The following is a 26385-nucleotide window of genomic DNA, read 5'->3' on the forward strand; positions in this document are numbered from 1 at the left end:
CCCCACCCCAACTCCTGCAGAGTCCAGGGAGGCTTTTGGGGACTGAGAATTGCATTCTACACAGCAATGATCTCATCATTGTAACTGCAGTTTCACACTGACATGTCATGGACCTGCCACAGTCTGCAAGCTCCAACAATGCAACTCAAACACGTTACCAGCTCAAAGGACATGGACAGGTGTTTCATCTTTAAAATTTATTTCTGCATGTATTCAGTTTAAATTTACTAGCACTGACTGTTGCTAGTAAAGAACCCACAGATCCAAACTCAGAATCATTTCTGCACAGTGAAAAGGGGGCAGCATTGAGGTCTGTCTCAGCTACTTCAGGGAAATCCCTTTCAATAACATCCTCAGCTGTAACTTCAGATTTTTATGCTGTAGTTACTAAATATTGCAAGTGTCTCTGAACATTAAGAGTTTAATATTTCTGCTGTACAAAACCTTTGTGAGAAATGGTACAGAGAAAGTCATTTAACCTTTGCCAGTTCCCAATCTGTGAAGCAGGGCTAAGGACACACCTCACTTGGGTAACAGGGGGATTAAATACTTGGAAGTTCTCTGACTGACAACACAACAGATATGAAAAGTTTTAAATTTACCACAGACTTATCTTTTTGCCTTACTAACCAAAGGGGGTTGTCTGGCCATTTGTTACTCAGACCTGCACTCTGATTCCATCTGTGGGACAAATAACCCAGGCCCGTTCACTCCTGGCTATTTAGAAGAGTTGTCAGTGTCTGGGATTTAGACCTAGACATGCTGCTTTTGTCCTCAGCTGGCATTACAGAAGTTGAGGTTCATCACTGGGCCCAAGCCACTCTGCATGACCTGCTCTACATGCTCTAAACTCACTGCTTGAATTGGGCTTTGTGGTATTTGGAACTGGTATTATTATTTAGTGACACGACTTAGCTTGGTTTTCTAGTGGAGCATCAAGTTTTGTTATTAACTCATAAGCACTAAAGAGCCTGACTTTAACTTTGAAACCAAGTCCTGACCTGCTAACACATCCCTCTGAGGCTCTGCAGGGATCAGTGCAGATGTTCCTGTGTGGGCAGCAAGGGGGCTGCACTCTCAGTGTCAGGATCACACCCAGCTGTGCACAGAGATGGAATTACCCCCACCAAGGCTGTCTTACCTTATCCGACTCCTGGTCGTGGGGGTGACTGAGGCTGTGGGGGAGGATGAGAGGGACAGCTGGGGGGAGGTGGTGCCCATGGCCATGAGAGATGCTGGGGATGCTCCATCAGGGGCACTGATGTCCCTCTTGATTTCCTCACTGCTCCTTCGAGAGACTAAGGAGGGAAAAGCCCATATACTTATCACTTTATATTTGTCATATTTATCATTTGTATACAAACTATCAAAATTATTCTTGCTCTTAAACAAGCATTAGTTCAGACACCAAGCACAGAAACCTATATCCAGCACAAGGTTTCTGCATTCTTCTGGATACCTTGCACTTAGGAAACACCAAGGATTTACACTGCACTGGCAACATTTATGACCAAGCCTGTATCTTAAAGCAAAGAAAATCTGAAAAATGTATCTTAATGGAATATTACTACTTCCATCTGAAGGATTTAATGAATGAGAAGGAATTCTAAGACCAAAACATTTCTTCTCTAGTCTGAATAGTTACACTGTGAAGCTTCGAGTAGTTTAGAAAAAAGAAATCCAAAACAGTTTAGAGATGGCAGCTGGTTTATTTTCATTTAATTTTAATGAAGAATTGGCATGCATGTGATCTCTGGACATTAATTAAGTATCATCAACAAGTATATCAAGCTTTGACCTGAGTCCATTCAGCCACATTCCTCAGAGCTTGCTTCATTTTACCAAAGGAAACGATTTTTCTTTCAAATGAAAGCACAATCATTGTCCTCTGAAAGGCCAAATCTGGATTGGTGACATGTTCTACATGGGAAAGTTGCCAGTCAAAAGTATGAGGTTTGCCTTTACACCTAAACAATCACCAGTGTTTATGTTTGTGCAAACCAAACATGTAACACTCCACGTCAATCAGAGACTTACTTTCCAACGACCTGGGGGCAAATACATTGATTTATAAGTACCAGACAGAAGTCTGTGGTTTTAGGACAAATTAGAACTATCTAAAACACATCTTTTTGTAAACATTTACTCAAATATAGGTGTTTTTTAAAAAATATTTCTCCCAAAGGAATTCTGCCTAGTTTATACAAAGTATCACTTTACAGTATCACCCTCTTTGTGTTATAATTTGTAAAGATTTGTTTTTAGAGTCCCCTGCTGATGCTGAGCTATCAATATATACAGCTTGATGGTAAATTAACACTCTACATAAACTTGCCTTTAGCAAGCCTACATTTTTAAAATGCAAACTTCACATGTACTGTGCAGCAACCACCATCAGCAACACTGAAGGGTATTTGTAGGTTGTGCCATCACAAAATGGACTGTTTTAAAATGATTAATTGCAAAGATTCTTTTGTCCTACAGAATGGGTGGAAGTTTTGCTATTACCAGATAATATGGGGAAACATTTCTATGCATTAGATAACAGATAATAATGCATTTGTCACTTAAAAAGAATAATCCTACTGTTTTAAGCCATTTGCAATAATTTTTTCCACAAACAAAAATGGAATTGCTTAATTAGAAAAGGAAAATATGCTTCTATGCCTCACTCAAAAAAAAAATCCTACATCCAAAGAGTGAAAAGCAACAGTCAGAAAGAGTTTCTTTCTTCACACATAACTTGTACACCAAAATTATTTGTAATATAATGAAAGATGACACAGAAGTCAACTGCTACATGCACAGTCCATACTGATCCATCTGACATATTGCTGAAAGTCTGCACAGCAACACTAAGGACACTTGAAAAACAATTAGAAAAAAAACCTCTTCAGTTCCACTTGAAGTAATAAAATATTATTTTACCACTGGACTTGAGATTTTTTTTTCCCCCAAATACTTCAATAGAAAACTTGAACACTGAAAAATAAGTTATTCCAAATATCCAAAATGAGGGTTTTAGTGACAAGAGCTTGATGGTCTGAAGCCCAAATTCTCTCTTGGCAAAGCATATCTGTAAGGACAGCACTGAAATGAGAGGTGCTACTATTGTTTATCATGTAGAAACTGTGGCATTACCAGAAATAGCTTTGGCACTTTCCATGGCAGGGACTCTGGGCAGCGAGGCAGGTCTGCTGGTCGAGGAGGTTCTCAGCAAATGCTCTGCAGAGACACAGAGGAGAGAACAACGTCACTGCTGGGGATCCAGAGCAGGGTCAGACATTGGGTCTGGGCCAGGCACGTTGCCCACCAGGGCCTGAGTTTGGCTGCTTTAGTGACAGCATTCGATGGTGTGTGTAAGAGAGGGAAGGCCCAAGATTGCTCATTACCCAAGAGGGTCACTGTGAATGCAGCACAACCTCCCTAATGCTTGTTCCCTACAGCCTCTTGCTAATCCACTTCCCCTGGTGTGTAAAAATTGAATTGTTAAATCAAAAGGCTAAGAAAGGAACCTCCATTTAGCACATGGCCAAAAATATTCAATATGCCATTCACAATGTGTATTGGTAAATCAAATTGCTTTGTCCCTCAGGTGATTTTCCCCCTCCCTGTGGTTTGTTGGGTTGGGCTTTTGTGGTTTTTAAAATTATTTTATTATTATATAAAGCCACACATGTTTTCTTTTCCTCCTCCATGCAGTGGAGTCTAAAAGGTGCCTTCACAAACTATATGGCAAGACTAGTTGTGCCTCCTGCAAATGAGTAAAAAATCTACAACAAAATTAATTTTCTGTACAACCAAATCAAAACTTATTTCCTATTATGAAATATTCCTTCAAGTGAACCTTTAAGCTGCAAACAAAAGTTTTACACACTATTATGCAGTAACACTTAGAAGACAGTTCTGGAACAGAAAACCCCATGGAAATTAAGAACAAGGATTAAAAAAAGTGAAACCCCATTTATTAGTGGAGAACGTGACACAAGAAACATACATTGCTACAGAGATGTGTTAAAAATACATCTCTGTGGCTGTAAACAGGAATTCTGTCTGGCACAGTCACTCCTGCAACCCAGTCCTGCTCCTGCATTCACTGGCTCTGAGGAAAACAGGAGCCATGTAAAACATACCACTCATTTTGTGTTTAAGCTTATGTCTACCCATGAACTCTGTAACAATTAAAGAATCCTGAATTATCTTCTTGGAAAGGCATTTCAATATTCCTAAAAATACCAAAGTTTCTAAAATTAAAACTGCAGCTGCATTGGACAAATAACCTCAATATGGATTCAACAAAAGCAAGAAGGAAATCTGGCACATACAGACTATTATGAAGTGGTACCAAAAAAAACTCCAACTCTTTACAAAACATCAGACCTCAGGAATACCAAATTGAGAGGAAATATTCAGCCTGGAGTCATATGGGAATTATCTTGAGAAACATCTACACACAAAAAAACCCTAAAGCAGGCATAAATCAGAGAGCTACACCCAACACATGATAGCCATTCATTCTCACAGGAAGAGCACATTGTGAACAGTGTTTTGAGAGACAAAACAAAGTTCACAGAACAGGGAAATATTGGGAAATAGATAAATCAACACTCAATTCCATTCAATTCTTCATCTGGATGCTGAAGATGCAGTAATAAGTTTATATTTTACTATTCACTTGCAATGCAATTCCAGCCTTCATCCTTGGTTCATTTTGGGGGGCTGAAAAACCCACAACCAGACAGTGATAATGTAACCCTAGAGGGGGATATTTTTAATATCTGGAAGACAGCTGCACACATGACCCTGAGTTTATCTTATCTGGATTTTACAAGTGATCTTAACTTATGCACACATTAAAGCTGTCAGAATAATGCCAAGTTCTCAGCATGCAAACATGGTCTTGTAGGAAATTCAGACAAAGCATCTTTATGTTACGCCACCACATGTGATGAAATACAAGGAGTAAGAACTTGAACACAAGATATTCTATGAAGATATTTTGGTAACATGTAACATGATAATGCTTTGGATACTAAATGACTTTTAAAAACCCACACAATTATTAACAACATTGCTGAAAACAAAGTTTGGATGCACTTGGCTCGATACCTTGAACAGGAATTTCTGCATAGCTGGGCCGTTTGTCGGTCAGTGTGGTGAGGGGTTTGGCAGCTGAGATTGGCCCACTGATAGAATGCCTCTGAAATGGAAAAACACTGCTGTCAACCACAATTTGAAAGTAAAAAAACCAAATGTGGAGCATCAGAATCAGTTCTAGAAATGCAGATACTACATTAATTGCTAATTTGAAAAAACTTAAAAAATAAAGGAACCTTTACAAATGCTTTTGCTAATCTGAATATACACACTGTGCCTTGATATTGTCACATTTATTTCTTTAAATTGAAACCTGTTCCTCAGACCAACATTGCAAATTAAGGTTGTGAATTCTCTTGCAGTTTTTGTATTAATTTTCACCTCCTCCTGTATTTTGTTTGAACAAACCTTTTCTGGTTAAACTTGATGTGTTTCTTTCAACTAATACAGGCCCTTATATACAGTCAAGGTTTTAGTGCTTGATTTGTGTTATTCTTCTAAACCTTCACAGCTTTGTGCCTTTTCCTGGAAAGTTGGGATAATGGTGTATTGGGAATAGTGACACAAAGTACCCTCTGCTAAGAAAAACGCTACTGAAAAAATGCTTTTACTCAGCATGTCAAGAGCTTTTGTTCCCACACACTTAACTGAGATGCTCTGGGAACAACTGGAGAGGGACCTTTTGTTAAAGATTTGTCAGATATGTAATAAAATACAAGGGTTTTTTTCCTTCTCAGGTTACTTTAATTTCTGTTCTGCTCTAAATTAGCTATGAATAGAATATTTTCAAGTTTTATATAAAATATTTAGCAATGCATGGCCTCTAACACCTTAAAGTGCAAGCACAGGCTCACAGCTGTGTTGAGACTCACACAATTCAGTAAACACTGAATAGGACTGAAAGCAGCATTTTAGTCTCACACAAGTGAACTGTACAAGGCAATAATTACCCTTAGAGTTACTGAAACTGAATCAGTTGCTGAAGACTCATGGAGGATTGTCTACCATTATTTTAAATTAATCATTGCAAAGAGCCCATTGCAAATTACAGTTCATTCTTTATACACCCTGTTCTATTAGATTCCAATATTTAATCATAATCAGTCCACTAATGTGTTTATCCTGAAAACTCTTTCAGCCCTCCATCTGGCCCAAGATTAGATGAGAAGGTTAAATGAGTGTCATCTTCATAAAATACTACAGGTCAGATGTTTCTCATGCCAAATTAAGCAGGCAAGACAGAAAAATCCCAAACCGTGATTAAAAGGAGTTAACAGTATATACTTTGCAGCATCCTGTAGCCCAGGCAGGATTACAGAACTACTTATCCATCATTTAGAGTCAAACTAGAGTTGTGGTTCTGTGCTAGAAATCAAATGGAGAAAAAAACCTGCCAAAGAATAGCATGAAGAGTTTCATCACTTCATATATCAAAGATTATACCTTGAAATGTGCAGGTGCAAATGACTGTGATAGTGAGCCAGGCACAGAAATGCCCACAACAGCTTCCCCCAAGAACTGGTATCTCAAACTTACACTACCTTTAAAGTTCATGTCACCTATTTAAAAAAATCAAAGAACATTTCCTAAGTAAAGGTCAAGGACTGTCTCAAACTGAGAGCCATTTCATTGCACCTCCTCCACCTGCAGCCACAATAGTCAGATAATGAGGTTAAAAGGAAAATATTCCTTTTGGTCAGCTCTGGGACTGTCATTACAGCGACAGGGGAGTACAGACCTTCAGCCAGGACACAAAGGTATGTACACAGGGCTGGATAACCACCCACCTTCATCACTTTCTCAGCTTCTGGGTACCACTTCAAAACAAACATCCTTTATGGGTACTGTCAGAAAGAGGCTGTTACTGAACTGGTAACTCTCTGCATATTGGTCTGATCTCTTTGCAATAAAGCAAACTGTGTCTGTGCTCCTGCTGACACTGCGCACAGGGCTCACCTGCACTGCTCTCAGTTCCTGACTGCAGAGCTTCCAGATCCCACAAGTAACACAGTGACTAATACACTGTAAACCAGAGGAAAATGGACCAACTAATGCTCATCCAGCTCCACCTGCAGTGCACAAGTCTCTGGGAGACACTTCAAACTTGAGACACAACTGTGGCAGGATGAACCAATCCCTTCAACTATTTTGCTTCTCAATTTTCATCCTTATGTCTATTGTCAGCTATGGAAGGAAACAACCTCTAACCACTGTGCAGGTACCTGTTCCTGGTCACCTGGCACTGCAGTGTGCACTTTGTGTCAGTGCACCTACACATTTCTGAAGAGTTTTCCACATATTAAGTGGTTAAGATATAGAAATCTTTGACATTAAATTGCCTGGAGCTGGAAGTTTATATGCTCAAAGCAAACCAGGACACTGAGTGGTGCCCAGTAAATCTGAAAACACCTCTGCTTTAGAGTCCTCCAGCCATAAAACAGAAAAAGAATGTGCCCAGGGAAAGCTGGAGATACACTCCCTTGTCCTTACACTCTTCCCAGGCATCTGCTTTGGCCACTCTCAGTGGCATTCCAGACCAGCTAAGCCCTGGGCTAACCCAGCAGGGCTGTCTGCACATTCTGAAGAGCATTCTCTTCATACCTCTCTCCCTGAACTGTTCTGCAGCACTGCTAAGAGCCACAGTAAAACACAGCAATGTTCCACTGCAGGCTTGGACCTGAAGCCAGAAACGGGTTTGTTTGTTCGTTTTCAGTTGCAAAATGTATCCAAGAATGTATCTCCTTATACATACATATATTACTGCAAAGCAAAACAAACCAAGCAAACAGAAACCCTTCAGGACAGGAAATTCATGACAGTCCAACACAAAGCACATGTGGATGCATCTGTATTTGGAGAATCTTTTTGCAACCAATCCACCTCATCATGGTATCAACTCTGTGCCAGTTTGTCAGTAGTTGCCCATGTAAATATTTCCCCTATGACAGTATTTAAAAACAACTGAGATTAATGATAATAAGGACATCAGCCCTTCCACCTTTCCTCAAGACCTTAAACCATGCATTACTTCTGTAATGTGGAGCTGATAGTGATTACGTATTATAATCTTGCTTTTCAATTGCAAGAGAGCAGAAACACGGACAAAAAATGTTTTCAAAAAATTGCACAGAGCACAAAAGTAGCAAACAGGGCAGTAGTGTGAAAACAATGAAGAGATGAACACTGGTTTGAACCCAAGCCCCTTCTCTCTTGAGCAGAAAACATTCCTTAAATGCAATTTACATAATTGAGGTCACAAACCCCAGCTGCCTTCTTGGTAATTACAAACACTTTCAAGAAAACCACCTATCTTTAAAAAGACAATAGAAGCTGTTCTCATTTACATGCCCTTCCCACCGTTTTTCAGGCAATGCTTCCCACCAGTGAGTACCCAGCTGTTAATGACTTGGTTCTACAGCAGAAGTTGAATTCAAAATTCAGTAATCCTGGCAGACAGAGATCATCAAACAAGAGCTTGCAAGGTTTGCAGTACTCTAAGAGATTGCTTTGGTTCATGGTTAATTTACAGATAAATAAAGTGAAATAAGCCTTAGGCTTCATGGAAAAGTCTCCTGTCTGGCAAAGCTCTGGTTTAGCCTTTTAGAACATGAGACTAAGTCTGTCTCCTCCTACCAGAGCACAGAAATAAACAGAAATATAAAGACAGATCAATAGGAACAAAGCATCTGTCAGAGAACTTGCCACATTTAACTAATTTAGAAAACTGCTGTCAAGAATGACTGAACCACAAGAAGCAGCAGAAGCTCTCCCAAAAAAACATTTAATTCTTTCTCTTTGCTTTGAGGCTATTTGTTTCATGAAATTCACTCTTAAATGAATAAAAGCTGCACTAGCCTAAGCACAGGAGAACAGTCAATCCGTTCCAGGTATTGTTCCTTAAGGACTAAAAGTTATTATGGCTATAGAGTCCTCAGTTCATGCAGAGAGAACTTACCACAAAACATTACACTGACCCACAGTAAAAACCAAGTTTTGGAACTTGTGGTTAGCAGTATCTTGAAGGCAACAGGAGAATTACTGATATTAAAGGAGTAAAACACATAGCACATGCTTTAATTTTTCTTTATGAATCTGGTCCCATCTGCTTTGTCCTTAAATATTTTTGCTTTGGCCAAATTCTCACTTCACACAGTGAAGTGAGATAATAAACCTAGCAATGATCTGCAAAGCTGAGCACCAGAGTCTTGATGATGCCACCTCAGTGGCTCCCACAGCAGCTGAGCAACGGACAAAGCTTTGGAAGGGACAGGACAGAACAAACACACAGCACAACCACAACTCTGTCAGTGCAAAACAAACCAAGATAAGAAACTCACAATTATTTCACTCCTCTCTGGTCAGGCCTATAGTGAAAGCCAAGGCAAGATGGGATATATTTATACTGGTGAGTGCTGACAGTGCACAGATCTCAGCCCACTGCCCCAGGGGCATTACTGCTGTTTCTGTGCCAGGCACAGGATTAACAACAGACAAACAGCAACTCAAAGAAAGGAATGCAGGTAACGTTTTCCTCTCATGCTTTTCAGTAGCACTGGAATAGCAATGGTTTGGAAGATTCAACAAGAGCTTCCAAATTATGCCACATCTTGTATTTACAATGTGTTTCTCAGTGACTCTTGCTAGACTGAACATTTCAGTAATAACTTCAGGCAACATTTTATCATTATTTCCCCACAAAGGCAGCCAGTATCTGTATGTTACCACCTGCAGTTCCACATCCTCCTCTTCACAAGGAAGGATTAAGTGCAGTCACAGAACACCTACCTGCATAGGGGACACAGCAGCAGCTGGGGGAGTTTTCATGGGACTGGGGCTCAGGGGAGTGCGAGGAATCGTGGCAGCAGCAGGGCTTGGAACTATAGGGAACACAGAAAGGAAGACACTGTGAGCATGGCCCTGGTTTGCAGGGCACCAGGGGGCTGTTACTGCCAACCCTCACCTTGTACTTTACATTCCTAGTTCTACCAGATCACATCTTTCAGAATTTCAATTAGTAACTGACTGAAAAAACATTTGAAAGTATGCCTACACATTTACTCCTCTGCAATTACACTCATTTTTCTGTCTATCATCCACAGTAAAAGCATAAGTTTACTGGGGGTGGACAGGACTAAGGTGCAGGATACCATTACCTTGGCAGATGTAAATGATGGCATTACTAGTTCTCTGATCTCCAGATAGAGATAGCAGCAGGCTCCTGGCTCTGCCAGTAGGACAAGAAAGATAACCTATATCACCTGCTTCTCCTTTCAAGTTTCTAATCAAAGTCCACAAATACTAGACATTAAAGAGTTTAAATGGGGAGTAAACAAATAACATGTTTAGAAATGTACAAAAAAATCTAAGTTGATGAATCAGTCATCTGATTGTTCAACATCATGATTAGACATAAATACTGAGGAAGAAGACAGATATTAGCTTAAAATAAAAGATTCAGAAGAAGGAAGAGGGAATTTACCATTTTACCAAACTTAGTCTGCCAAGAAAGCACCTTCTTCCAGTTACACACTAAAAAAACCTTCCAAATTAACACTAAAAAAGTAAAAAACTGTAAATATCTATGAACAAGGAGAACAAGCCTGGAAACAGAACCATTAACAACTGCCAAATAACACAGAGGTGCTTCTGTATCTTAAACTTTCAGGTTATAAGCTATTAAAAGGAGCTTTGCTGTCATAGTGCAGAACTGCAAGTCTCTCTGGCAACTTAATCTACTTCAGACGAAGCTTTTTTACATCAGAGACTTACAGTGACATTACTGTACATGAAATTCAAAACCCCAAGACTTGGCAAGGGAAGTATTTTAATCCATACAAGGTCTCATACGCAGTCAAAGGTAAAACCCAAGTGTTTCTCATTTCAGGAGAATTACTTGGATTCCTTATTCTGCTCATCTACAGAGAAGAACAACAGCACTTGTTTCCACAAGCAGAGTTACAGTAAAGTCTGTTGTCTCAACAGTGAGACCCTTTCCATTTTAGAAAATATTCCCTGTATCTTTGAGTAGGTGCTACTGGCTGGATCTTACCTTTAACTTTCATCAGTGCTCTGAGCATAAGAATACAAGTTATTAAAGGAAATAAACTCAGCTCTAGCTAATACATGGCTTTTAGAATGCTTAATTTGGCACATTAAGTTCACATTTTAATAATCAGGCTGCAATCAGCTGTGCTTCCAGCTATAATTATGTGTGTCATATGTGTTTATGTATTTCTAATACACAGGAGCATTGAATCAAAGCATCCAGCAAATGAGTCACTGGCAATGCGACAGTAAAGGGAAAATAAAGACAAGACAAAAAGGGATGCAGCTTGCACTCAACTGCAGTGAACAATCTGTTCTGGAACCCACTGGGGGCTGGCTTGGCCCAGCCATCCCTTACAGGGCATGGCAGTGTGGAACAACCCGCCTTGGATTCAGCTAAACCATCACAAGTGACCACCCCAACACCTGCCAAAGGGTCACCTGGCAGAGCCCGTGCCCTGTGGGGCCCACCCACCTTGGGAGGCACTGTCAAAGGACTTGATGAGTGTCTTCACAGTGGGCGTGGGCTCTGAGGAGGTGGAGGACCTGCGGCTCAGGCCCATGCCCTGTCTCAGAGCCGCCAAGTCTCTCTCCACAGCATTCATGTAATTGTACACCCGGCCACGCTCTTCCTCCTGCCTGAAATCAATAGCAGCACATTTCAGGTATGGAAAAAACATTGTAACAGGTGAAGTCTTAAAAAAAATCGACACAAATTTGAAGCTGAATTAAAATCTATGGTCCAAATTGGTCATTACATTAACCTAGTTGTCTTCCCACTGTAATTTTGATATAGATTATTAACCTAAATTATCACTGTAAAGTCTTACTATTTGTCAGCAATAGAGTTTAGCATCTGGAGAAAGGTCTATCAAATCAATACTTTATTTAAGGCTTAATTCCTGCTCCTCTCACATACACATGGAAAAAATTGAGACTTAAGGATTTTGCCATTTCACATGAAAATGGTCATCTCTTAGGGGAGACTTTTGTTCCCTCCTGCATGTATGAAAAACAATTTAAATTTATACTAAGGAGGTAAGAATAAATTTCTGGCATACATATTTAGGCAGCATATGAACATATTTAATAAAAAAAATAAGATTTTTAGTACAGAATATTTATGGCTATTGTCTTCAGTGTCACTCACAAGACAAGAACTGTTTGAAGCAATCTGTTTTCTACAGTCTGCAATAATTACACATTGACTGATTTTACACCTTCAGACACTGCAACAGACTTTCCTAACACCTCCCCTCCAACACAGTACCTATATGACTTCCAAGGAAGCTGATTCGGTTGTCTGCAGTGAATCAAACACCGCAAATGCTCATGTACAGATAAAAAATTGATATTCTGACTGCAATCAGCAAGCCAGTTCTACTTGCAGAAGTGCAACTGCAACCTCAAAGGTTTACTTGCAAAGAGAAAGTAACAATTACAGCTCTGGCTGAAATGTATCACTGTAAGAATTATTCACATTACTCAGTTTGGTGATCCTCAGATAAGATGCCTCACGCTCACCACTCATCCATCCACATAATTTGCTTCTTTCAGTGTAACCAGTCTGCTCTTCCTACCATCAGTTCCTACCAAGTTCCATAGCCTGTGCTCTGTCATATCCTACTGGATGCTGGGTTAAATGTAATGTATCCTATAAAATTCCCAGCCATGTGGAAAAAAAACTGTTTAAGCTACACACATCACAAACATCATTATTGTAATTGTAAGCTACACATGTATTTGATCCCTAGAGACAACTTAGTCAGAATTCAAATAGTGCCATCCAAGATTTTCCTATTGCTGAACTTTAATGCTTCTGAAAGACAGATAAAACTCAGTTTCTAAGTAACTGGAGCATCTAATTCAAGCCACAATACATCACAGTTTATTTTTATTTAAGATGTTTTTATATACAAAACATCTCTAATTATCACTGGAAAGATAAGAGAACAAGACAAATGCAGAATTACATGAAGGTTTCTCCTCAGCTGTATTTTTACCCATACCAGAAGCCTTGGCTGCTAATGAGAAATATTAATGACAGTACAGAAAAGCCAACACTGCTTGCTTTTCACACTGAGGGAAGCACAATCCTGTTTAGCTGTTAAACTGGAAAAATCCTCCCCTTCAACCTGGTTTTGTGAAAGTGCCAAACTGAATATTCTTGGATGCACTAAGGAGACACCATAAAGAAATAAATCTTGTTGTTACAAGTGTACCTATTTTGACCAATGACAGCCTGGATAAAGCAGCTTCTTGAAATACAGATCCAAGGGAATTTATGACCTTGTGGAGCCTCACTAAGAGTTACAACATCGTGTTTCCAGAACTGTACCCCCCTGAGCAGAGAGACCATCCCCCTGTTGCCACTTGCATACTTGCGAGACTTGATCTCCTCCAGCTCCTTCGTGAGCTTCTCGTTCTTCTCCTGAGCTTCGTGCAACCTGCGCTTCAGGTCCCCGATCTCCTCCTGCGCCTCGGACTTGATGTCATTTGCGATGACCACCGCGGTCTGCAGGTCCGCCTGGAACTGGCGCCATTCCGCCGACTCCTCCTGCCAGCACCCATTGGGAAGGTAAACACAAAGGTTATCCCTAATAGTCCTCATTTTCCTCTGCTGCTACAGGAAACAATTTACAGGACCTGGAGTCAGGCATAACCTAAATGGCAACTCGGATTGAAAATGTCTTGCTGGAAACAACTGGATTTTCGAGGTCGTGGATTTCTTTTCCAAAAAGAAGTAAAATGTTCAAAGTGGAGGGGGCAAAAAGATTAATATTAAACTATGCATCAGAAGAACATTTTCTCTTAAGCCCAATGCTGTATCTTTGTGACAATGAGAGGGTTTCAGAAATTGTTTCATGTCTGTAGGTTAGTAAATCTCCCATGGTGCCTGTCTCTCATTAATTAAAATAATTATTTTAATGTTATTGCCTCTAATCATATTATCTTTTCACAATTTCACATGCAGGTCTTACAGCACTCTATGTTTACAATTCAGTGAATTTTAAGGTTTTAACCTACCCGGAGTCTCCTATGAAGATTCTTTATCTCTCTTTCCATGTCATGCTTTTGGTCCTGAAGTTTTTTCACCGTATCTGGAAAGAAAGTCAAATTCTCTGTAAGACCTTAGCCAGGGATCTATTTACTTAAGAAAAGGTACTAAAAAATTGCAAATGCCTCTGAAAACTTACTCAGAGAATACATTTTTCTAACCAAAGCCATCTGGAGAAACACAGTATGAAAAGAAATAATTTGACAATGAGTGTTAACAGGTAACATCATTCTCTGACTGGTGAGGAAAACAGCATCAGCAAACTCAGTTCTTACACAAATCCCAATTCACAATATTAAAATGACACAGAAGTAACAAAGAAATAAAAAGGTAGGTAATTTGACATGAAAGGATCCTGAAAACATGGATGTCTGGGGATTCTCCCTCCTCAATCTGCAGCTGCACAAAGCCTGCTGAGTCACAATTTACTCCCTGTCCAATGCAGCTGACATAACACTCAGCCCTGCCTTCCATGGGGATAAATTCTCCTTGTGACCCCAAGACTGGGACATTCTTGTCCATCAGGCTGCTACTTGAGGGTGAAGCAAGTCTGTGTTTACAGCCTGTGAGCCGTGTGATGAGAGAGATGGTCCCCAAACCTGTCAGCAGCGGCACAAGAGGGTTCCCAGCCCGCCCAGCACCAGCTCCTGGTGGCGTCTGACAGACTGGCTACTGCAATTACTGCTCATTTGGGGCTTTATTCAATACACAAGGACAATGTGATTGATTACTCCATTCTTATAACTAAGCAACTAATGAGGAAGAACGCAGCAAATTTCTAATTAGCGTGGCACTTCACTGCTCCTGGGATTCTGGGAGGGTTTATTTCTATGGCATCCTGTAGGTGTTTCCAAACTGTAAAAATGATGCAGCAACTCACGAAACACGAATTTTTTTGGTCAGGTTCATTATGCCAAGACCAGCTGGAAACAAATATTTTTCCTGTACATTAGCAATGCTCTCTCCACAACATGACTGAAGGTGCCTAAATACATAAAGGCTGTTCAAGACAAAAACTTTCCTCAAGAGCCCCAAGTACAAAGACTTTTAATGTCACAGTTAATTTCTTTACAAGAATGATAAAACCCTCAGTTGGCCTGAAAACATGATAACCCCTCAGGCTTGGAAAAGTTGAAACACTAAAATTAGACAAGATATTTCTGTATTTATCTCCCCCTTATAAGACTGCATGTTTTAAGATGCATCCAACTGATCTTTAAGCTTTGAAGATAAGCCTGACAGAATGGGCCACCCAAATCTCATGCTACCAGGATATTTAAGTAAAGCTTTATGATTTTTAGATTGTCTCTGTATACACAAAGTCAGCACTGAGAGGGCAGATTTAGGTCAAAGTTATAAAGGTTGCTCTCCCCTCCTTTTCCTTTAAACACATTTTGAAACAAAATCAATTGGATGTTCATTTTCACTTTTAAAAGAAGTTCAAAGAAAGTGTTTTTAAAAACAAAGTAATTTCTACTACTAAAAGCAAGCTATCTAAAAATAGCCACAAACCAGCAACTGTAAATGCACCCAGAGCTAAAGCCTATGTAGTGCCATTGTTTGTGAGATATGAAACGCACCACTAAGTTTTAGCGCATTTATGCTTTGAAGTGAAACACAATGGGCTGAATATTCTGCAGGTACCATAAACAACAGAGCACTCTCAGCAGTTGTTGCAAACAGTCTGCTCTTCCAATCAACCAAAGAGATTTAAAAAAACCCAAACAGACAAGCTGCAACTGAATTTGAAATGTAGTGAGAAGTTAAAACTAATCCAAGTGATTTCACCTCTTCCACCAATTACAGTCTTAAAATTCAAGTAGTCAAAATAGGCAGAGGTTGCTTTGTGGAATCTTTCCTTTCTGCATCCTCACAAGCTCCACAAACCACCTCCACAGGCCTGAATTTGCAGCAGGGTAGGACAGGTACTTCTACCATTGTCCAGTCCCCTCCTTTTAAGGATCTCAGACAAAGAGGATCAAGATAAAAGGAAAAGTAAGTACAGGTTGATGAATGAATAGGATAATCAAAAGTGGCAAACCAGTAAACTGCTTGTGTTTACTGCAGGAGCAAATTACACCTACATTTTACAAAATGCCTCCACCTAAAAGGCAGCAAAATAAAATGATGGGACATGCAGACTACAATTAGAAAAGAAAAGATCTTGCTTTTGAGCTCATGTCAGACAATAGACCAATGCAATGAGAAAGTTGAATTTTTTAAGGGTCCACCATTAGCAAAAAAAAAAGTACTAACAATTAAAAAATTAACATCTAATTGACTTTTCCAACACTAGGTTAGAAAAGGATTAAATATGGAAATGTAACCATTTCATTTGATAACTGCTGTCAAGATCCTTCTCAAATGAGATATAGCAGAATTAAAAACTAATGCTGTCAGCTCCACAAAAGAACTATTAATTCACTGAACATTAGACAGATCAACCTTCTTGCTCATCTACCCTTGTCCTAAAACTTCACTGGTTTAAATAGTTACAGATTAGGAGAACTTACATGCTTAGCAGATGTACCCTGTGCTGAGAGAACACACTACCATTCTTTTCAGGCTTCAGAAAAAGCATCTGACAACTGGTAACAAACCTACAAGTACCCATTTTCTGCACATCAGGAGACAAAGTTTTCTGAAAAAAATTCCTCCACGAACTCTTATTATTCTTGGAAGAATAAGTTGCTTTTTCCCCCTTAGTCACTGAGGATGACTAATGTGACAGCTGGGCTACCTGACTGCAGAAGGTTTTGGGGATGGCAGAAAGAAACCCAGAGGCACCGCCACCTGGTGCAGTGCCTGCCCTGCCCAGCCCTGCCCCTGCCCACCCCTGCCAGTCCCCACCTCCACACCAGTACAGACACATCCTCACTACAGGTTGTTTCAGCTCAGCGCAGTGGTCAGTATATAAACCATACAAGTTATTTGAATATTTCTTAGGCTTTTTAGATCCAGAAGCACTCTTTCCAAACTCTTCATGCCACCAGTAACGAGTTCAGCTGCCACATTCTGTGACTCCCACATGGGGATGGATGTCAGGAGCACACAGTTTTCATCAGTGCAATTTGCACCCCACTGTCCCAATCAGAGACCCCAGTTGCTGCAGGCAGACACACTGACAGCTCAAACGGGACAGATCAGCACTCAGATTTCTGTGGAAATGTTTCATTCCAGGCTCATTGTGCCTCTTCTTGATGTTTGAAAAGCTCACAGTGAAGCCTTCCCTAAGTGCCAGTGTTGGAGCATTTCCCATTGCTACATTAGTATTTGTGTTGATTAACCATTAATTAAATGAGCACTCACCACCTCACCTGTGAAGCATCTTTCTCCTAAGTGTAAAGTCTGTCTTTTGTGAGTTCTTTAAGTGACAATTTTCCATCACTTACCCCTTGTCATTTTTCAGCTGTTTTGCCATCACTTGCATTCACTCAGTAATTCTGCCATTACACAAATTGCTTCCTTAAAGGGTGGGTTATAATTCTTCATATTTTAAAATCTAAAATCAAAGTTCACTAAAGAAAACTTTTATGTTTTTATTATTACACTTGGTTATTTAGGCTGAAGAACCAACATTCTTCTAACTACTGCTTTATAATATCTAAACCTACACTAAATCCTCCACATTTAAAAGCAGAGGCATTGGACATTTGGCTGACAAAGCAGCAGAACTGGCCAAAATCTCACCAGAGTAAGAGAACTTACAACTACCAAGATATGTATTTCTGTCACTTTAATACAAATTATTAGAATTCTGTCTTTTAAATGTATGTACCACCTCCAAGTCCCAGACTTTCCATAATGCTGTTCTTTGCAGACACTGCTTAGAGGCCACCACGAAAAAAAGAGGTTTAATTATAAACCCATGAACAGAATTTTAAAGTGGTCAGAAAAACACATTTTTAGAAATGCACACACCCCCTCGGGTGCCATCCTGCCCTCCTGCCACTAGATGCCACCCTCCCTCCTGCAAACAACACACAGCACTTGCTTCCCTGAGGGAACACGCCAGGCCATCACCCGGTACAGCTGAATTTTCCACACTATTTCAACAGCAACTAGTAACAAAGACTGTGGCAATTTTAGTTGAAAATTTCTGCCCTGGCAGAGGTTTCTCTGCCTGAATTTTTACCCTTTTAAGTGAAAAATCTGACAGCTGTGTTGTACCCCCAAAGCAAAAGCATCTAAACACTAAAGCTGCCTTTAAGTGGGTACTGATATGCAGTACCTAAATATTTACTTGACTGCAGTGCAGTTCCCTGTATGAATGTATTTCAGTTAAGGGATTAAAAAATCCAGTAGAAAAGTGTTCAACCTTTGCTACAAAAGGACTTCAGGAACCAAGAAAGAGCTGCTGACTGTGTGTCTGAGCTCCTGCTCCCAAGTAAATGTATTTTAGCAGAGAGAGAAAAAAATGCATATTAAAAACTTAAAACAGTTTAGTAAAGAGAAACAGTGATTGCCTTTCAAGATAAAAGAAGGGTTGCCACCCACAAGTCTGAAGACACCAGCTCCAGGTGAATGAACAATTTAGCTTGCTTAAATTTATTTGATAGCTGACCAATTTAAAACTTTTCTATGAATATTTCCCTTGCTGTTAAAGGAAACATGCTTTGGTTTTTTTTTTTGCTATCTTGTTTCATCTTTGAATAACATGGAAGACTAGCAGACTTTTGAATTCTGTAAGTAGCAAATTACAAATTATTTCTGTGCAAATACAGCTTGCCAGGGTACAATTGCACAAGTTCTCATTCAGATGGAGACTAATTGCAGAATTCCAGTCTGTGGTAGGAATGTCTGAGCAGGTCTTTGAGATCAGAGAGGGAACTAAGGCACAGGGAACTAGACAAGTTCAGAGTAAACATGAATTTCATTGGAAGTCCCTGCCATTTCTTGCACAGTGGCAGAGTCAAGAGATGAAGTTTTATTCTTACTTGCTTCAAGTTTGTCATATGAATTTTTAGGGTCACAGATCAGGTTCAAAACTTGAGCAAGTACACACAGAAAGATGTACCTGTCCCCAACATATCCCTACTGTCAAGTCAGCTGACACTTGGTACTTCCAGGGCCTCCATTCACTCACTTCTCCACGAAAAACATCTCCTCTTAGCTTGGAGAAATCATTAATTATACACATTCTCAACCTACTTGGTAACTCCTGGCCCTTGGGAATTTGAAAGAGAAAACCTGTTCAAAAAAAACCACCACCACCAAAACACTAAATCTCTCATGCAGTCTCCAAAACCCAGGAGCACTCTGTCATTAAGTCTGTAATGACATGTTTTTCTACTTTGAAAAACAACTTGAAAACAGTGTTAGCAGATTTCATATTTGTTCTCAATTCACAGGTTTTTGTTCCCACACCAACTCCTAACTGGGACTGGAAAAGCAAAGCCAACTTGATTTTTTTCCCCCTTGTGTGTAAGGATTCCACAAACCCCAGTCTGACTGGAATTCAGACATACAAAAGACGAGTGAAAATATTTTCAATATTACAGTGCTCTACTTCAGCTTTTCTTAAATTATCATTTCTCTCAAGAGAAGCTCCTCATACTTACTCTCCAAATCAGATATGATGAGATTGTCATGAAGCTTCACAGCACGATGCTGCTCTACTTCATCCTCCAACTCAAAGATAGTTTCTTTCATGTCACTTCTCTCAGTCTCTTTTTCATCCAGTTCTGTCCGAAGCTTTTCTAGAGTCACATTGAGGTCTTCAATTTGTTTCTTGGCTTCTTCTTGGAACACTCGGTATTCATCTTCAACCTGAAGAAGAATGAATGTATCTTACCATAACTCAAACAGCTGCACACAAAACACTTTTAGCTCTGTAACTGCCACACTTACCATGTATTTCTGCAACCAGAAAGGTATGGGAGAACTGCAAGCTTTTAACTACATATTGCTCTAGTGCAACTTTTTTCCTGAGCCAGAATTAAACTCTTGTATTCCCAAGGTGGATAAATGAGCATTTCCCAGGTGCTCCAAAAGCAGGGCCTTGTATACAAGTGAAGCAACACCACCATCCTACCCAGGCTGTGGTTTCAGTGGCAGCTGATCCAATTTAACACAGAACTGCCATGGAAAAGGGGTGGGATGTGAGGGGAAACTCTTCACCCTTTCTTTCTCTTGCTAAAAAAAAAAGCCTGCTCTGTTCTGTGCATCAGGTTTAGAGTTGACTGGACCTGTGTGATGGCTGATTTCCTTGCCCAAGCAGCAGGTTTCCCATTTGTGTGTGAGATGTGTCAGTGCACTGCAGCAGCTCTCAGGGGAGTCTCACAGACTATTGAATTGAAATTAAAAAAAAACAGGGAAGGGAAGGGGTGATTGACTTCTCCCTTTCAGGAGCAGGGGGAGAGGCTATTTTATCCTGCTTCGTAAAACTGTAACACAAATAACAAGCTGGGATGAGAGGCACTTAACCCAACAGCAAAAATAGGGTGTCAGAAAAACAACTGAAATTAGGTCGTGCCTTAGGGTGGGTCAACACAGGCAGGCACTAAGTTTAATAGACAGAATGCCCTGCTTTTAAATCATCTGCTTCAGTGGTTTTTATTTATTTTAATAGCACTTTCTAACTATTAAAATTATTTTATTATTTTTTTCATCCCAAATTCCAAGCGGCTCGTGGTCATGACTAACATGTTGTTTTGCAGCTAATATATAGTTCAGACATTAAATTTGGCATAAATTGTCTCATCAGGAAGTTATACCTTTAAGTGCATGCTTAAAGTTATTAAATAAATGTTATGATTCTTGTTTTTATATTAAATTATGGTAGCTTTTACTAGACATGCCTACTGCATAAACTAGTTATATTTAAGTCAAAACAGCTGGTCCAGAACTACAAATATACATTTCAATCCAAAACCCATAAGCTGCTCCTGGATGGATCACTAGTAAAAGACCTATCTGTATTTGCCATATTTAGTAACAATTGTTTAAAAGCTTATCAATATGTTTTCTTTTTATCGCTTAAAACCAAAATATGTATTCAGGAAATTAAATCAAGTAAAATCTTTGCTACCTCAACATTAAGTCATTTCTTGGTCAAAGAAAGAAGACACTTTTCTGCTTTATTTATCACTTGAATATGCTGAAACTTGAACATATTCTCTCAATACCTGTGAAAGGGCCTTCCAGTCATCACCAGCTGGGTTATCCCTTCACACTCTGATTCCCTGTCTGTTCTCCAGGACATCCCTCTTCCACCAATTTGGCACTAACTCCTTGAAACTCTTGCAGAAGGGATGCAATTTAGGCACTAAATCAGTACAGCATCTTAAATACTGTTTAAGTTTGGCCATTGTATTTTAACACACTAACACCACAGTTACCTTGTACCTTAATGTATCCATTTAATTTTTTCAAATGCTGCCATCATTTTCCTAACAGAAATTAAGAGAAAGTAATCAGTCCTAACACTACTGCAATCCAATTAACCTTGTAATTAATCCTTTACTTCTCAAAGAACTATAGTGGCCAGTTGTAAGTCATGTTGTGTATGGGATCTTAGAGTACAACAGTGTTTTAAGCACTACCTTAGCAAGGGCATCTTGCAGTCGATTGGCGTCGTTGCGAGTGTGTGCCAGCTCTTCCTGCAGACCACTGGCCAAGGTCTCTGCTTTTTCTTTATCCAGCCTGACACTCTCCAGCAGATCTTGTATGTCTGATTTATCTCCAGAGTTGTGTATCGAATACAACTCTGCCACTTTCTGCTTTTCATGCTCTAGCTGAGCTTTCAGCCTGTTCATCTCGATCTGGTCGCTGGCTACCGTGGCTTTGTACTCCTCTAAGGTGGATGCCAGTGCCGTTTTGCTTTTCTGCTCTGACTCAATAATCCTTTCCATGTGGTGATTTCGTTCTTTTAATGCCCCTATCATCTCCTGGGCCTCCTTGTTGTCTTGTTCTGCCATCTTCAGGGTGTTGCTGAGGTGCTGCTGGACACCCAGCAGCTGCTCCCGCTCGAAGCGGGCGTTCTCCGCCAGGTCCATGTAGCGCTGCTCCAGCTCCATGTAGCGACCGCTCTTCACGTCCTCATCGATCACGTAGGAAATGTGGTGTTCATCTAACAGGGACCGGAAATACTCGATCTGGCGGCTGAAGTGCTCTAACTTGTCGCTTTGCTGGCACAAAGATTCCATAAGGATTACTTTTTCCTCTCCAAGTCTTTCATTCTCGCTGTTCAGCTCTTGTGTTATTTGTTGCAAATCTGCAAGCTCTTGAAGTGTGGCTTGGAGCTCTTCAGCTGTGCTGTGTTGGTTCTCTTCCATCTGATGTATCCGTTCTGTCAGACAAGCCACGGACACTTCACTTGCATTGCCACTGCTTCCCTTTCTAGATCTTTCTATACTTGGTACTCCCTCAGACTCTGAAGATGATGGAGCGTCTAAGGCATCATCACTTGATGTCAGTGGCTGATAAACTTCACTGCACTCACTGTCTAAATTATCCATGGAATTACTGTGTTGGTTATCCATCAGAGTGTTTTCATCCTGACTTAACAAGTCTTCCATTGATCCAGGAGCAGAACCTTCCACTGAAGACGTCAGAGTGCCACCACCATCGCTGTGGTTGCCAGCTGTAATCTCTGGACTCAAAGATTGATAGCCAAAGAGTTTTTCAGAGTTGTCCAGCCTTTGTTCCAGAGAAAAGCCCAATGCATTTAGTCTGTCTTTTAACATTCGATTCTCATTCTTGAGCTGGTTGAGCTCTTCTCGGATGGCAGTGTTTTGTTCCTGTAACTGCAGCAATGTGGACTCCACATCAGTTGGCTGGTGGACAACAATGGCCTCTTTCTCCTCAGATTTTTCATCCCCTTCCAGCTGATCCTCGTTGAGCCCCAGCTGAGCCCGCATGTCACGCAGCTCATTTCTCAGGTGCAAGATCTCCACATCTTTAGTTTTTGCCAACGTCAGGAGGTCGTTCACCTTGGCCTCCAGGGCAGCTTTGTCGCTGATCTGGTTGTCCGATTTGGACTTGCTCATGCGAACCTCTGCGTCGGGGTTGGTGCGGCTGCGTGAGCGCTTGGCCAGCCCCGGCTCGGCGGCGCCCGGTCCCGCCAGCGGCAGCTTTTTGCTCTGGCTCAAGCGGGAACGGTCCCGGATTCGTTCCCTGGAAGAGCTCGACTCTTTATTCCCAGATGAAGTGCTACGCTTCGCTGTGGAACTTGTACCTGGGGGGGGTTTGAAAGATAGGAACAGGAATTCAAAACGCAGTATCTGCCATTGGCTGTGTTTTGTATCAGCTTTACAGTGGGTGATTTCCTGAATCTCAGTGGTAAATACATTTCATAGGACACATTTACAGTAAACATTCACACAACATTCAGCATGAACCAGTGCAGTTAAAATTTTAACTGAAAATGAGTTGGACTCTGAAGTTTAACATCTTTCAGTTTCTTTTTTCTGTCTTCAACAGCTTCTGATAAATCATGCAAGAACTGCAGCAGTGCCATCCCTACAAGTTCAAAATTTTCTCTTTTCACTAGATTTGAATGAAAGCTTTTAAGTGAGGAATTGCACGTTACAATCCCCCAAAATGAAAGTGAAGGTTTTCTGTATGTTCTCAATGCATAAAGATGAAGACATTATTACCACATTATTTACAGCTTTACTGAACTCAGCATTACTGAATCCAAAACACAGCAATGAACGGCAAGACATATTTCCATCCATACTGATAATACACTAAATGATTTTCTGAGCAGTTTCTGAAAGCTCTCTTACTTTATTTTTACAAAGCAATACAAAATGCCCTAAAAATGTTCACTGTAACAAGTGATCCTAAAGATTTAGTGCTTGTGTCTTGATTTCTTTCAGACAAAAGATTTTAGACAAATCTGTGATTCTCTACATGAATTCTATTATCTAGTTTTATCCAGTAGTTGCTTAATCAATTCTGAAAAAAATTAAAAGAAACACCCTCCAGAAAAGCAATTCCATTATTAGAAACAGGGAAAGAGCAGAGAAGGTGTGTGACTTGGCCATGGCATTACTGACCACTTCATTAGGCAGCCTGGATCCTCAATACCTAATATAAAAATAAAAAGCCACTCAACTATCATCTTTCAGGATCCATATATCCATTTACCTGCAATAGTTTTGGCTTTGTTTTCCAGACTGTTCATGGTTGACCCTGGAGCTGAAGATGCTGTTGATACACACGAGTTCTTCTTGGCCTTGACACCGTTGGTCATTGTCACTCCACCCCCACCAGCCATCCCCGCTAAGAGGTCATCGTTACTCTTCGTCTGAAAGAAGGGGAAGAAGCAGCTTTAGGGCAGCTGACTGAGAATTCTGCACAGCCAACATTTCTTCTGTTAAAGATTCCATCAGTTTAAAAAGTACATATTTGACTAGTCATGTGTCTATGCAAGAATGTTGAAAAGTATAACTCAGTGACCATAGAAACTGAGTCTTCTGACAAAATCCTTAATTCTTAATAAAAAGGAAAAAAAAGAGAATTGAAGCACGTGACACAACATAGTGTAAAACTTCCTGATTTTGACTGAAAGTTTCTTTTGAGTAAAAATGAAAGCAATTCTTAGATAACTGAGCCACCAAATACTAGGAAGTTAATATGATGTTCTCTAATAGAATATGGTGAAATGTTTTCTGATGGACAAGTTCACAACAAAAAGAGCAATTCAAGGAACAACACAAATCAATCCAACATTAGCAAAATACCCTCTCTAGCTCAAAATACTACACTAGAAATTAGGGCAGTATTCTGAGGCAAGAGAAGAGCCAACCTCACCACAGATCCTTGTCTTGTTTTCATGTTCTTTACTAGACACTCAGAATGGGATATTTGTTTAATGGACTTTTTCTCTAACCTTATATGATTGTTACTGAACCTACTGTGAGCCACCAAAGCTGCCTGAAATGTGACAAAGCAGTAAGCACGGGATTCTCATCAACTATACTCCCAAAGAGAGAATACATCTTTCAGAACACAGCAAATTCTAAAAATACTGAGCTCCTAAGCATTAATTGGCAGACCTTACACTCTTTAAAATGCAATTTTTCAAATGGTGAAAACAATCAAAATATGCTCAACATTTTCCATTATATGGGCAAGAAAAATTAAAAGAAAACAGCTGTGTTAGCAGCATTCCTTGAGTAACTGTACTATTCAGCTGGATAACACATTTGAATTCTCATCCAACATCCCAGCTAAAAGGTAGTGCTTAGGAATGAACCAGCTGCTTTACATCTTGACTTTCAAATTCTGCAGGTTTGTAACTTCCAACTCCCACAGATATTCATACTAAAATCTATACACCAGACATTGCAATTCTATACATTAAGAATGAAGGTGCACTTGCTTAATTAAAAAAAACAAAAAGGTTGTGTGTCATTCCATTCTATACAGTCTCTTTATACAAGGGTGAATTTCAGAACATTCAGGAACACTGTGGAAAGGGCATGGATGGGATCTGTGCCATTTACAAAGAACAGCAGCTGCAAAACAAAAGGGAGCTTGGGAAGGGAACACATTTGCTCTGCATGCAGTTGACAGGAATACAGAAAGTTTACAGACAAAAACATATATTTGAAAGGGTAAAATCTTCCAGGACAGGAATGTTTTTATTGAATCATGACATGGTATAACCTTCTAAAAAGGTTTACAAACAGCTGGAAGAAAACACATTACTCTGAGGATCTGGTCTGATGTGCATCTAAGCTTGTTTTCTGCTATGAAAAGGCCTCTGTTGTTCTCTCTGCTCCTCGGTGTGTGCTCAGACATTGTGCTGTGCAAACAAGGCTTTGCAAAGGGCTCCCTCCTCCCGGGAGCCAGAGCAGCTCCTGGCTCTGCCCTGTCACCCAGCCCTGCACACAGCAGAGGCAAGGGAAGTACCAACCAGAAATACAGATGTTGGGAGGGCTACAAAATCCACAAACTCCCCCTGTTCCTGGGGGGAGGCTGAGCACAAACTACTGGTGTGCAACAACCCTCTGTCAGCCAGAGATCTAATCAGATTTGATATCTAATCTAATTTGTGGGCAGGGGGCACGGGGGAGGGAAACAACCTTGTGATGCAACTATCACCTAGACCAAGATATTACAAAAAGGCACAGAATGGTGATTTTCTGTTTTGCTGCTGAATCTGCCAACGTGATAGTTCAACCTGTCAGCATTTCTACCCTGTTGAAAGGGGGGCAAATTAGGTGAAGCTT

At 40.2% G+C, this 26385-nt stretch overlaps 1 protein-coding gene across 1 annotated transcript in view; it reads right to left on the bottom strand.

The window, feature by feature from the left end:
• The window catches only part of SPECC1L (sperm antigen with calponin homology and coiled-coil domains 1 like), a 65239-nt gene that overhangs the window by 21704 nt on the left and 17150 nt on the right, over positions 1-26385 (bottom strand). The window contains exons 3-12 of the mRNA XM_071571760.1: positions 24296-24455; positions 21745-23378; positions 19762-19969; positions 14170-14243; positions 13524-13699; positions 11618-11781; positions 9883-9974; positions 5110-5200; positions 3142-3225; positions 1142-1298 (exon numbers count right to left, since the gene is read on the bottom strand). Of these exons, the coding sequence (XP_071427861.1) occupies positions 1142-1298; positions 3142-3225; positions 5110-5200; positions 9883-9974; positions 11618-11781; positions 13524-13699; positions 14170-14243; positions 19762-19969; positions 21745-23378; positions 24296-24455 (2840 nt within the window). The remainder of the gene's footprint in view (positions 1-1141; positions 1299-3141; positions 3226-5109; positions 5201-9882; positions 9975-11617; positions 11782-13523; positions 13700-14169; positions 14244-19761; positions 19970-21744; positions 23379-24295; positions 24456-26385) is intronic.

This window comes from Pithys albifrons, chromosome 17 (assembly GCF_047495875.1).
Source record: "Pithys albifrons albifrons isolate INPA30051 chromosome 17, PitAlb_v1, whole genome shotgun sequence".
In the NCBI taxonomy this organism is placed as follows: domain Eukaryota; kingdom Metazoa; phylum Chordata; class Aves; order Passeriformes; family Thamnophilidae; genus Pithys; species Pithys albifrons.